This window comes from Schistocerca piceifrons, chromosome 1 (assembly GCF_021461385.2).
Source record: "Schistocerca piceifrons isolate TAMUIC-IGC-003096 chromosome 1, iqSchPice1.1, whole genome shotgun sequence".
Lineage (NCBI taxonomy): Eukaryota > Metazoa > Arthropoda > Insecta > Orthoptera > Acrididae > Schistocerca > Schistocerca piceifrons.
In genome coordinates, this window is record NC_060138.1 from 587,878,584 (window position 1) to 587,891,505 (window position 12,922).

The following is a 12,922-nucleotide window of genomic DNA, read 5'->3' on the forward strand; positions in this document are numbered from 1 at the left end:
ATTACCGTCAGGGGTTCAGAGCTCTACAACCATCTGAGTGGAGTGTAGTGCTTTACAGATGCAGACTTAGAAACGCGCAAGAATATCATGCCTACTAGTCGAAGGACAAATATCGAAACAACGCAAGATTTCGTACAGTGCCGCTTAATTAAATACGCTTAAGTGCAGCCACTTGAAATCTTGATTACGAAGACTTTGCATACGTACGTGACATTTAGATTTTCCGATGTACTCGAGAAGTATGAGACTAACAAATCGCTACGATAACGGCTGCCGCGGAAGATAAGAGAGATTTGCTATAAAGGACACTAGCGGCTGCCAAAGGGTAGGTTGAGATGATGTGGAGCCGGGGTCGTGACGTCCAGCTGTGTGCCCTTGTGGTGGTGGCGCTGGCCACCCTCCAGCAGGCAGAGGCGGCCGCATTACCGCCCGCAGCAGGTACTGTTCTCTAAGGCTTTAATCTTGAATTTGATCGTTAAACCAGAAGATTATCTCATCATCTTTGAGGTGTCTAAGATCCTGTACTTATTCATCGCGCTATGGTGTTATGTTTTCTGGTTTCAGAATTTTCCATAGTTATTCATTTGAAAATATCAGCCACACGTCGTCATTGTATTCACTGTGAGGTGTTGTTCTTATTACGTATTCCGGTCGCATGAACTTTGTCACCATCATGAAGGCCTTCAAAAGTTTATTTTTTATTTCTTAATGCACTTCCCGTTGAGCTAAGTGTATGGAATTTGGCAAGAATCAAGGTTTTACACTGTAAATAAAGGAAAAAATGCGATAATTTTAATTTGTAAGTATATCACACGAAATTTTTGTTTTTGTTTGCTTTCCAACTGTCTGTCTGCCCGTCCGTCTGTCTGTTAAAATCCGTTTCCATGAGGAACCGGTAGACGTACCAAGCTGAAATTTATGTCACTTACTAACATGAATGGCCCCTTGGCGGTGCAATGAATGTAAGCTAAGTCAATGCCATTTATGTGACATATTTTGATCCTTGCAAATTCACTCATCAAAAACTATAGGGTACTTTACGTTGGCCTAGAGCCATGAAACTTAGCAAGAACCAAGGTTTCCCAGTACCAGTAAAGGAAAAAAATCCGAGAACTGTTAATCTGTAATTATATCGCACGAAAAAAATATTTCTTTGTCATTTGTTGTCCGACTCTCTGTCTGTCCATGTGTTGAGACTTCTTTTACCCAGGAACGGGTAGGTGCATCAAGTTTAAATTAATGCCCCTTGGCGGTATAAAAATTTAAGATTCTGTGTCAACGCGATCGAAAAACAAGGCCATTTATGTCATATATTTTAATACTCGCATACTCACTCATCAAAACCTATAGGATAATTCTCATTGACCTAAAACCATGAAATTTAGCAAGAAGCTGGGCTTCACAGTGAAATAAACGGGAAAAAAATCAGAAAATGGTTAATTTTAAACTATATCACACGAAAAAATATTTCTTTTGTTATTCGTTATCCGACATAAAACTTAAAACATTCTGGGAAGTCTAGGCATTCCCAGGACCGATACCTTGCCAGTATTAATGTCGATAACAAGCAAAAATTTGTCGAGATTCTCGACTTCTGGGATGAACGTACTGTGTATATACATAATTAAGTTCGTATGGAATCCTCACAGCGCAAAGTCCTACTCTCTCCTGACCATTTTTTTGTTCAAAACATAAGAGGTATAAAATGAACTTTCATGCCATTCGAAACTAATTTCCATCATCATCAGTGCGAGATGTGAACCGTCCCTACCCCTCCTTTCTAGGCACGGATACACTCTTATATACACTCAGCCTCTGAATGTGATCTTGAGAAATTCCTTGCCATGCCTGAGACATCTGTTATGTCAGTTAATCAAGACTGAGTAGCATTCTGTGTTGTCAAGCAATATTACATCTGACCCTGGCTGTACACCATGAGGTGTCTGTTGTGTGCTGTATGGAATCAGCCGTAAACGATAGATGGTAACTCGAGATTTCAGACCAGCTCCCAGCAATCTGTTCCCGACGGTTAGTTGTGAACACACTGCCTGTAACCTCTGCCCTGATTCCAGCTGTTGTCATCCGTCATTCACCCAAGCCAGTCGAACAGTTCTACGCTCTTCCAGTGGTGTAGCTGTTCTGGAGGAACCTACTCTCCTCGCCACAAAGTTCTCAGTCCACCTCGTCACCAGTCGTTGTGCATTCACTGCACTGAAGCAGAATCCCTGTGTGATCTATCGGTACGGTGCATCCGTGTTCTTCACGCCAATGATTCGGCGTTTCTCGATGTCTGAACTGTGGCGATAAGCTGCACGATCACGTCCTATGGGTACGCTGTGTTGCGACCTCCACCTGCGCAGTTCCAGGGACGTTAAGCCACACCTGCCAGCCATCACGTACACTCATCACTCTTCATCTGTAACCATGGACTTTTTTCTATGTTGAAAATAAGCTGGCTTAAGGACGAAACAGTAATTAACATACTTCACAGAAATGGAAATTCTGGTGTAACAGTTTGGTAGTGTTAAGCGAGTGTATCCACGGCGTAAGACTTTCCAGTTCCTTCAGTGTATTTCTGAAATGCTAGCAAACTTGTTTCTCTGATATTAATTCGAGGCGGCCTTTCCCTTTTTCGTTATATTCGCTGAAACGTTTCAGTTATAGTTTTAATTTTTTTACAAATCTCTCTATTGGAAAGTCCGTCTGCACTTGCACCTTTCCTTGCTTTCTTTTCCAGCTTTCACTGTAGCGTTCTATACATATTTTTTAATTTATTGGCTACGTCACTGGCGTGCTTAAACGATCGCGCCCTCGTACTTAAGCACAGTCTCTTACACAGGAGACACCTTGTAACCACACATTAAAGGTACATATCTAGCTTGAGCACTGTGTTTAAATGCTCATTCGAGAATAATCAACTTTTTTCAACAAAACACAGCTTATATTTATGCCTGCGTGACTTTCTTTCTTTCTTTCTTTCTCGCACTCTTGCCTAATATGTACATTTGTATTCTGGAAATATACGAATCACTACGCAGTGTTTAACTTAACCAGTTCTAATCTCCACACACTGACCACTTCTTTTCGACGATGCCGAAGAGTGGCTAACGATGCATCTTCGTGTAAGTCCGACTTCTCTTTCTGCAGAAGTGGTCACTGAAAAAGAAGATTGTGGGAGGAAGTTACGCATTTCTTGGCTCATCTTGCTCTCGGAATTTTAATGCACAATGCAACAATTACCCATACAGCTGGCTGTTCATTCCTGTGAAGCTCTCGCGCTGACTGAAAAAATCCCTGGCGAAAACTCTGTTCCATGTATTCAATTTCTTAAGTAAAGCACTCGAAATGCGGGATGGAATAAGTACATAATAGTAATGACTCTGGGCTATCTGTACTACTTTTCATTTAATTTGTGAAGCCATAGGCTTAACCTAAAATATGGTGATTGTAATTAAAACATCTTCACCTTCACAGTCTTGTGATCTATCCAGTATTGTCCGACTCTGGTAGCTGAGTGGTCAGTGCGACAGAATGTCAATCCCAAGGGCCCGGGTTCGATTGCCGGGGGTCGGAGATTTTCTCAGCTCAGGGACAGGGTGTTGTGTTGTCCTAATCATCATCATTTCATCCCCATCGACGCGCAAGAGTTGCCGCAGTGGCGTCACATCGAAGGACTTGCACCCGGCGAACGGTCTATCCGACGGGAGACCCTTGTCACACATTTATTTATTTATCAAGTATTATGTGATATTCTTACACAGTTTGCTTTCGGCCTCAAGACGATTATTCAGCGATAGATATACTTGTTCTGCGTCTTTATATGTGCATCTAGATAGAGTTCATTATCTCTGCTATGGCAGGGCATTACAGTGAGACACAGAAGTCATCAATATCGAAAGATAAGATTGTTCACTACGTGGCTGACTTTGTAAGTTTCTATCATTTGCTGTTACTGGCCATTTCGGCCAGTAAACCTTCTTGAAACACCTAAAATAAAAATAATTTTTTACAAACTTTAAAAATCTACGAAGTTTGTAAACAATAGTGTGGGAGTTGATATCACATGAATTGTTACAAACAAGTTCCATCTTGGCAAGGCTTTGTGAAAAGCACACAAGGTCATATATAGAACCCTAAAATGGACGAAAGTTTCACAATAATGGCAGTAGATTAAGTACTGTGTTGCTTCCAAGACTATTTGGTATATTTTATATATACCGATTGTATTACTGATTATTGCTTATTATTCTTCAAAATGTTATCAGAAGATAAGCATATCATGCTCACGTGCACTACCATCCACTCACTTGATTATATAACTTTTATCCGTTTTGCCGGCCGGGGTGGCCAAGCGGTTCTAGGCGCTACAATCCGGAACCGCGCGACCGCTACGGTCGCAGGTTAGAATCCTGCCTGGGGCATCGATGTGTGTGATGCCCTTAGGTTAGTTAAGAGTAAGTAGTTCGAAGTTCTAGGGGACTGATGACCTCAGAAGTTAAGTCCCATAGTGCTCAGAGCCATTTGAACCATTTTTTATCCGTTTTAGGGTTGTTACCTTTCCAAACTCTCTGTCCTCTAGACCTCTACCTTACAGTCTACAAACATCGAATTTACCTAATTAAAACAATGAAATAGCTTGAATTAATACTCCACCCAAAGGTTACTGAGACTCCCCACCTTACAAAAGAAAACCGACTGTAGACTAAAACTACTATCCGGCCAGATGTAGGAACTATCACACCTACAATGAGCTCATCCATCCTGTCTGCGCTATGCAGGTGTTGCATTTGTGCATATCACTCTTAAGCTTTTCCCATCTGCTCCAAATCCTTGAGCGCCATGCACTGTCCCTTGCTCTCTGCCCTCCGCCTCTATCCTATATTAGGCAAGTGGAATACCTTCATCGGTATTCCTATTTTTTTTTACGACAAATCGAATCCCAACGTACTACTGTATGCTACATCCTTGAGAACCATGTCTTGCTGGTACGCCTGTGTCACCATGTCCTTCCTTACTCCAGGGTAATTTCAACACAATTCCCCACTGAGATCATTCTTGACATCTACGCCAGCTGTTAGTTGTAAGCTACCCTACTTCTTTCTTTCTCCATATCAAGAATCCTATCCACCCTTTCCCTGAATTATACACCTCTTACCATCTCCGTTGCTTCTCTTCAATCGCATCTTTATACAAGTCTACAGTCCATTTCTTGATCCGTCCTAAGAATTATCCCACAACATTTCTCATATCATCACCAAATTTAAGATACATTTCAAGTATTTTAACTGTGACTCATACGTTTATTCAACAATAATAGGAAAATGTTGTTAAGAAGAAAATTATGTATATTTTTTATCTTTAGTTATTTACATAAGAGCAGGTTTTCCATTGTTATTGTAATCGTGGTCTTCAGTCCGAAGACTGGTTTGATACTACTCTATCCTGTGCAAGCCTCTTTATCTCCGAACAACTACTGCACCCTACATCTTTTTGAACTTACTTATTCGTCTCCCTCTATAATTTTTACCTTCTACACTCCGCCCCCCTCCCCCAACTACAAAACTGGTGATTCCTTGATGTATCAGAGAGTGTCTTATCAACTTATCCATTCTGTACTCAAGTTGTGCCATAAATTTCTTTTCTCCCTAATTCTGTTCAATACTCCTCACTATTTACGTGCTCTACCCATCTCATCTTCACCGTGTTTCTGTAGCACAACATTTCAAAAACTCCCGGTCCCTCCTTGTTTAAATTTTTTATCAATCACGTTTCACTTCCATATAATTGCAGACAAATAACTTCAGAAAATACTTCCTAACATTTAACTCTGCACTCGATGTTAACAAATTTCTCTTCTTAAGAAATACCTTTGTTGTCATTGCAAGTATATATTTTATATCCTCTCTGCTTCGACCATCATCAGTTATTTTGCTACTCAAATAACAAAACTCATCTACTACTTTTAGCATTTCGTTTCCTAGGCTGATTCCCTCAGTATTCCCCTGATTTAATTCGACTACATTCCAATACCTTTACTCGGATTTTTTTGATTTTCGTGTTATGTCCTCCTTTCAAGACAGTGTCCATTCTGTTCACGTGCTCTTCAAGTCCTGAATTTTAATTCCTTCTCCAAATTTTCCTTGGTTTCCTTTGCTACTTACTCAATATACAGATTAAATAACGTCGGAGATAGGCTGCAATCCTGTCTCATTCACTGCTTTCCTTTCAAGCCTCTCGACTCTTATAACTGCCATCTGGTTTCTGTACAAGTTGTAAATAACCTTTGCTATCTGCATCTTACCTCTCCTACCTTCAGAATTTCAAAGAGATTATTAAAGTCAACACTGTAAGGCTTTTCTAAGTCTACAAACGCTAAAACGTAGATTTGCCTTTCCCTAACCTATCATCTAAAATAAGTCGTTGGGACAGTACTGCATCGCGTGTTCTTATATTCTTCTGGAATTCAAACTGATCTTCCCCGAGATCAGCTTGTACCAGTTTTTGCATTCTTCTGTATAGAATTCGTGCTGATATTTTGCAACCATGAATTTTTAAACTGATAGTTCGATAATATTCACATCTATCAGCACTTGCTTTGTTTGGCATTGGCGTTCTTGCTTTCTCCTTGAAGTCTGAGAGTATTTCGCTTGTCTCATTCATCTTGCACCGCACATATTGCACCGCATTCGTAATTTAAATATAAATTTCCGAAACCAGTCTGTGGACAAAATCGACCTATTTACACAGTTGAAAGAAATATTCTAGCTGCAATAAAGTCTTCACGGCTTTGCTGCCGCACAAAACCTTGGTGTGAGCGCTCTCACTGCGATGTTACGCGGCAACAAACCCATGAAGATTTTATCGCATTGCCACGCCTCGAAAACTTTTATAGACACGAAACATGTAGCTGCTGGGCAGATGTCTTCTGCTACTAAAATGATTATACCGCTGATGACCAGTGCAAGCATCCACTACATGCAAATGCTTCTGAAGACCACAGCGCCATATTCCTTACAAGTCTCAAGACCAATCACATCACCATGTCCTTGCGACTAAAATAATATTTCTCTTCTCATAAATGTATTTTAATGAATTTTTGTGTATTTGATTGTTTTAATAGAAGGCTAAAGAGCGAAAACATGGCAGCTTCCAGCGATACCCTCCCCGCTCCCATCTTGTGCAAAGGGGAACGGAAATTGCTATGTCCGCGGACCTTATGGGATACCAGTTCGATTTTACACAGAGCACGCGAAGGAACTTGCCCCCCTACTTGCAACGGTGTACCGTAGGTCTCTAGAAGAGCGTAGCGTTCCAAAGGATTGGAAAAGGACACAGGTCATCCCCGTTTTCAAGAAGGGACGTCGAACAGATCAGAACTATAGACCTATATCTCTAACGTCTATCACTTGTAGAATTTTGAAACACGTATTATGTTCGAGTATAATGACTTTTCTGGAGACTAGAAATCTACGCTGTAGGAATAAGCGTGGGTTTCGAAAGAGACGATCGTGTGAAACTCAGCTCGCGCTATTAGTCCACGAGACTCAGAGGGCCATAGACACGGGTTCACAGGTAGATGCCGTGTTTCTTGACTTCCGCAAGGCGTTCGATACAGTTCCCCACAGTCGTTTAATAAACAAAGTAAGAGCATATGGACTATCAGACCAATTGTGTGATTGGATTGAAGAGTTCCTAGATAACAGAACGCAGTATGTCATTCTCAATGGAGAGAAGTCTTCCGAAGTAAGAGTGATTTCAGGTGTGCCGCAGGGGAGTGTCATAGGACCGTTGCTATTCACAATATACATAAATGACCTTGTGGATAACATCGGAAGTTCACTGAGGCTTTTTGCGGATGATGCTGTGGTATATCGAGAGGTTGTAACAATGGAAAATTGTACTGAAATGCAGGAGGATCTGCAGCGAATTGACGCATGGTGCAGGGAATGGCAATTGAATCTCAATGTAGACAAGTGTAATGTGCTGCGAATACATAGAAAGAAAGATCCCATATCATTTAGCTACAATATAGCAGGTCAGCAACTGGAAGCAGTTAATTCCATAAATTATCTGGGAGTAGGCATTAGGAGTGATTTAAAATGGAATGATCATATAAAGTTGATCGTCGATAAAGCAGATGCCAGACTGAGATTCATTGGAAGAATCCTAAGGAAATGCAATCCGAAAACAAAGGAAGTAGGTTACAGTACACTTGTTCGCCTACTGCTTGAATACTGCTCAGCAGTGTGGGATCCGTACCAGATAGGGTTGATAGAAGAGATAGAGAAGATCCAACGCAGAGCAGCGCGCTTCGTTACAGGATCACTTAGTAATCGCGAAAGCGTTACGGAGATGATAGATAAACTCCAGTGGAAGACTCTGCAGGAGAGACGCTCAGTAGCTAGGTACGGGCCTTTGTTGAAGTTTCGAGAACATACCTTCACCAAGGAGTCAAGCAGTATATTGCTCCCTCCTACGTATATCTCGCGAAGAGACCATGAGGATAAAATCAGAGAGATTAGAGCCCACACAGAGGCGTACCGACAATCCTTCTTCCCACGAACAATACGAGACTGGAATAGAAGGGAGAACCGAAAGAGGTACTCAAGGTACCCTCCGCCACACACCGTCAGGTGGCTTGCGGAGTATGGATGTAGATGTAGATGTAGACCTAACCGAATCAAGCGCGCCCTGCCGTCGCTCAGCCTGGCCGCACATGCGCGGTGGTCGGACTTAGCTTCACGTCGCGGTCGCCCGGGGGTTCATGGCGTTATCTCCGGCTGAAGACGTCGCGCCATTCAATAGTTCTTGCCTGCAGCTTTCTCTATGGCCACAAGATATTACGGGAGCACAGACTGGACGCCACGGCCACTCGCTCTTGCTCGCTAACTGTGTTAATATCGAAGTGTTATTGTATAGGCCGGCCGGAGTGGCCGTGCAGTTCTAGGCGCTACAGTCTGGAGCCGAGCGACCGCTACGGTCGCAGGTTCGAATCCTGCCTCGGGCAGGACATCACACACATCCTTAGGTTAGTAAGGTTTAATTAGTTCTAAGTTCTAGGCGACTGATGACCTCAGAAGTTAAGTCGCATAGTGCTCAGAGCCATTTGAACCATTTGTCATTGTATAGATCTTATATGACAACCTTGGGCTTAGAACTTGCAATAGACGGTGTCTGCCTCAGTGTGGAGAATAAAGATAAGTAATCTTCCTGAGTGCTGGCGCCTTACTTTGAGACTAATCTTTTCTCGGCCATCAGATCTTGCGTCACACCCCGGTCACGTCCTGCTACCAGTTCCAACTTATGTTTGCTACTCCAGGCAGACATAAAAGAAATAACATACAAAATTTAGGTTATACATAGGATTTTATGTGTTTTGACAAAGTTTTGTCATAATGCAACTTGTTTACTCATAACTTACGTATGTGATAAAAATTTCCACACTGTGCTATTGTTTTCTAACTCTGAATATTCTTTAAAAAGATTTAAATTTATAAAATGAGAAATGTGCAACAATATATTGGTTGAGTGAGAGTGTACATAACCCCCTCCCCTAAAAAAAATGAATTGTGTGTCCGTAACTTACAGCAATTACCCAACTGAGAAAAGGGTACCTACAGCTTAACACGTAGTCCGAACCGCCTGTTGTTTCCGGTGACTCCTCACAACGTTGAGAGGTGAAGGCTAGATTAAAGCGAATACCGAAAAGTCTGTGGTACGACCGAAATTCTATCACGAGACTTCTCGGTATCCTCACACACGCTTTATCACTAGGCCACCCGGCCCCACATACATATAGATAGTTTCTCTATATGTTTTGATGCCGGCCGAAGTGGCCGTGCGGTTAAAGGCGCTGCAGTCTGGAACCGCAAGACCGCTACGGTCGCAGGTTCGAATCCTGCCTCGGGCATGGATGTTTGTGATGTCCTTAGGTTAGTTAGGTTTAGCTAGTTCTAAGTTCTAGGTTACTAATGACCTCAGCAGTTGAGTCCCATAGTGCTCAGAGCCATTTGAACCATATGTTTTGATAAGTGACAAATATGGCCATATCCTGTTATTCTACTGACAAAATGGTTCAAAAGGCTATGAGCACTACGGGACTTAACATCTGAGGTCATCAGTCCCCTAGAACTTAGAACTACTTAAACCTAACTAACCTAAGGACATCACACACATCCATGCCCGAAGCAGGATTCGAACCTGCGACCGTAGCGGTCGCGCGGTTCCAGACTGAAGCGCCTAGAACCGCTCGGTCACTCAGGCCGGCTTCTACTGACAGAAGTTTAAATTATTTGCCCCGCCAAGGGCCATAGAACTTAGTATTAGACATAAATTTCAACTTCTATCTGTTCCTGAGAAGAAGGGGTCTTTACAGACCGCTGCATCTTCTGTTTGCATTGATTTAGAACCTTAAAGTTTTGGCAATACCAAGGAAACATAGACCTTATCACAGCATCTGACATAAATTGCAACGTAATATCTCTACTTGTTTCTAAGAAAGGGAGGAAAGACAGATAGGTGCACAACAAATGACAAAAAGAAAATTTTTTTGTCATAAATAAATCCAGAGTAGCCGAGGAATTGCAACATAAGGTGGTTTTATTAAACCTCTTACCATGATTTCGACAGATGTAAATCTGTCTTATTCAGTAAAAACGTGTAACATAATTTCACATTGTAAGAACACCAAATAATGAAGCTCTCTGGCATGTCATCCATGTTCGAAATATTGATATTTTTTATGTGATTAATTACACATTTTCGGATATTTTCCTTATCCTGTGCTGTGAAAACTTGTTTCCTATCAAGCTCATGATTCTAGGTCCACGGGGGAGTGGCCTTTGGATACGTACCACTGACTGGTTATAATCACTTTGTAAACACACAGCGTCATTGACAACTGTCAAATATAACGTGACTTTCTTTTACCATTACAAAAACAGGAAACCTGACCAAAGGCTTCATCAGTGACGCCCAGCCAGATGTAAGTGTACATGTGCTGTTCACACTACGTACAAATATCGCAACTGTAATATTCGCAGATGTACTTCGAAGTACCAATATTGCCGAAATAGGCCGATTGTATGAAATATAATAAAGTTATTAGCAGCTGACTTGGAAAATTAAATTTAAAACTGACGACTAAATTTGTGAGTACCGAAACATGTGACATACATGGCAGTATCTTTTGAATGAATTCACTTAGAAGCTTAACTTCATACTGCCAAAGGACGTAGATGTGTATGTGAGATACCTGTATCCTTTTCTGGGAAAGAGGGGTCTTAACAATCGGAGAGACAGAAAGCAGACAGATGGACAAACAACAAAGTAATATTACTAGGGTACCATTTTACCGACTGGAGTACAGAAACCTTTTTAGGTTCAATTTCTTTTTGATTTTTGATTTTTTGCATTTTCCTTTCAATGACGCGCCCCGCCGATGCCCCAGGACGAGCTGGAGGCTGCTCGGTGGACATTAATGACGAGTCAGCGTTCCCGGATCCGCAGCCACTGTTCCTGCTGCCGGGCGGCAGCGCCGACGCGAAGGGCTTCTGGGAGCCGGAAGTGTCCAGCGAGCTGCTGACGCTGCAGGAGGGCGACCAACTCAACCTCGCCTGCACGGGATCCGGCAACGTCCTCACTGTGCTGGGCGTCGCAGAGGTGAGGCGGCGAGCGCGTTACGACCCAGTTACACCGCGTGGACACCCGCTACATCACGTGCCCGGTTTAAGCATCGAAGTTTCCGGCAACTAACTGTAGAGTCCGCACAGGATACGGTGATCGAGGCGCGGTGATAAATTTTCGTCCGAAGCGCTGGACGTGTTCATTCGTTTGTTCAGAAGGGGAGGCCGACATTGTTTTACCGATTTCGGCCGATCGACGACGGCAGAATCGAGGCGCACGCCCTGCAATCTTCCTCTGACGATTTTAGAGAAACTACTCAGTAACAAAGTTACATTTTTGCGTTACTCACAGTTTTACTAGTCAGCCTCGTGAGGACGTGCCCTTTATTTCGTTAACGGTCATAGTTATAGTAGTATATCAATGTAAGACACTGCCCGAAATTGCAATGAATAATAGGGGTCTCTGTGGTCTTGCGTTTGATGTGTATTACATAATACACTACTGGCCATTAAAATTGCTACACCAAGAAGAAATGCAGATGATAAACGGGTATTCATTGGACAAATATGTAATACTAGAACTGACATGTGATTACATTTTCAAGCAATTTGGGTGCAATTTGGGACCCTGAGAAATCAGTACCCGGAACAACCACCTCTGGCCGTAATAACGGCCTTGATAGGCCTGGGCGTTGAATCAAACAGAGCTGGGATAGTGTGTACAGGTACAACTGCCCATGCAGCTTCAATACGATACCACAGTTCATCAAGAGTAGTGACTGGCGTATTGTAACGAGCCAGTTGCTCGGCCACCATTGACCAGACGTCTTCAGTTGGTGTACCACAGTTCATCAAGAGTAGTGACTGGCGTATTGTAACGAGCCAGTTGCTCGGCCACCATTGACCAGACGTCTTCAGTTGGTGAGAGATCTGGAGAATGTCCTGGTCAGGACAGCCATCGAACATTTTCTGTATCCAGAAACGCCGCCCGTACAGGACCTGCAACATGCTGTCGTGCATTATCCTGCTGAAATGTAGGGTTTCGTAGGGATCGAATGAAGGGTAGAGCTACGGGTCGTAACACATCCGAAATGTAACGTCCACTGTTCAAAGTGCCGTCAATGCGAACAAGAGGTGTCCGAGACGTTGCACCCCACACCATCACGCCGGGTGATACACCAGTATGGCGATGACGAATACACGCTTCCAATGTGCGATGTCGCCAAACAAGGATGCAACCATCATGATGCTGTAAACAGAACCTGGATTCATCCGAAAAAATGACGTTTTGCCATTCG

At 42.7% G+C, this 12,922-nt stretch overlaps 1 protein-coding gene across 1 annotated transcript in view; it reads left to right on the forward strand.

The window, feature by feature from the left end:
- The first annotated feature begins 338 nt into the window (after positions 1-338).
- The window catches only part of LOC124754737, a 179,108-nt gene continuing 166,524 nt past the window's right edge, over positions 339-12,922 (forward strand). Inside the window, 2 exon segments of the mRNA XM_047249029.1 lie at positions 339-438; positions 11,450-11,661. Of these exon segments, the coding sequence (XP_047104985.1) occupies positions 339-438; positions 11,450-11,661 (312 nt within the window).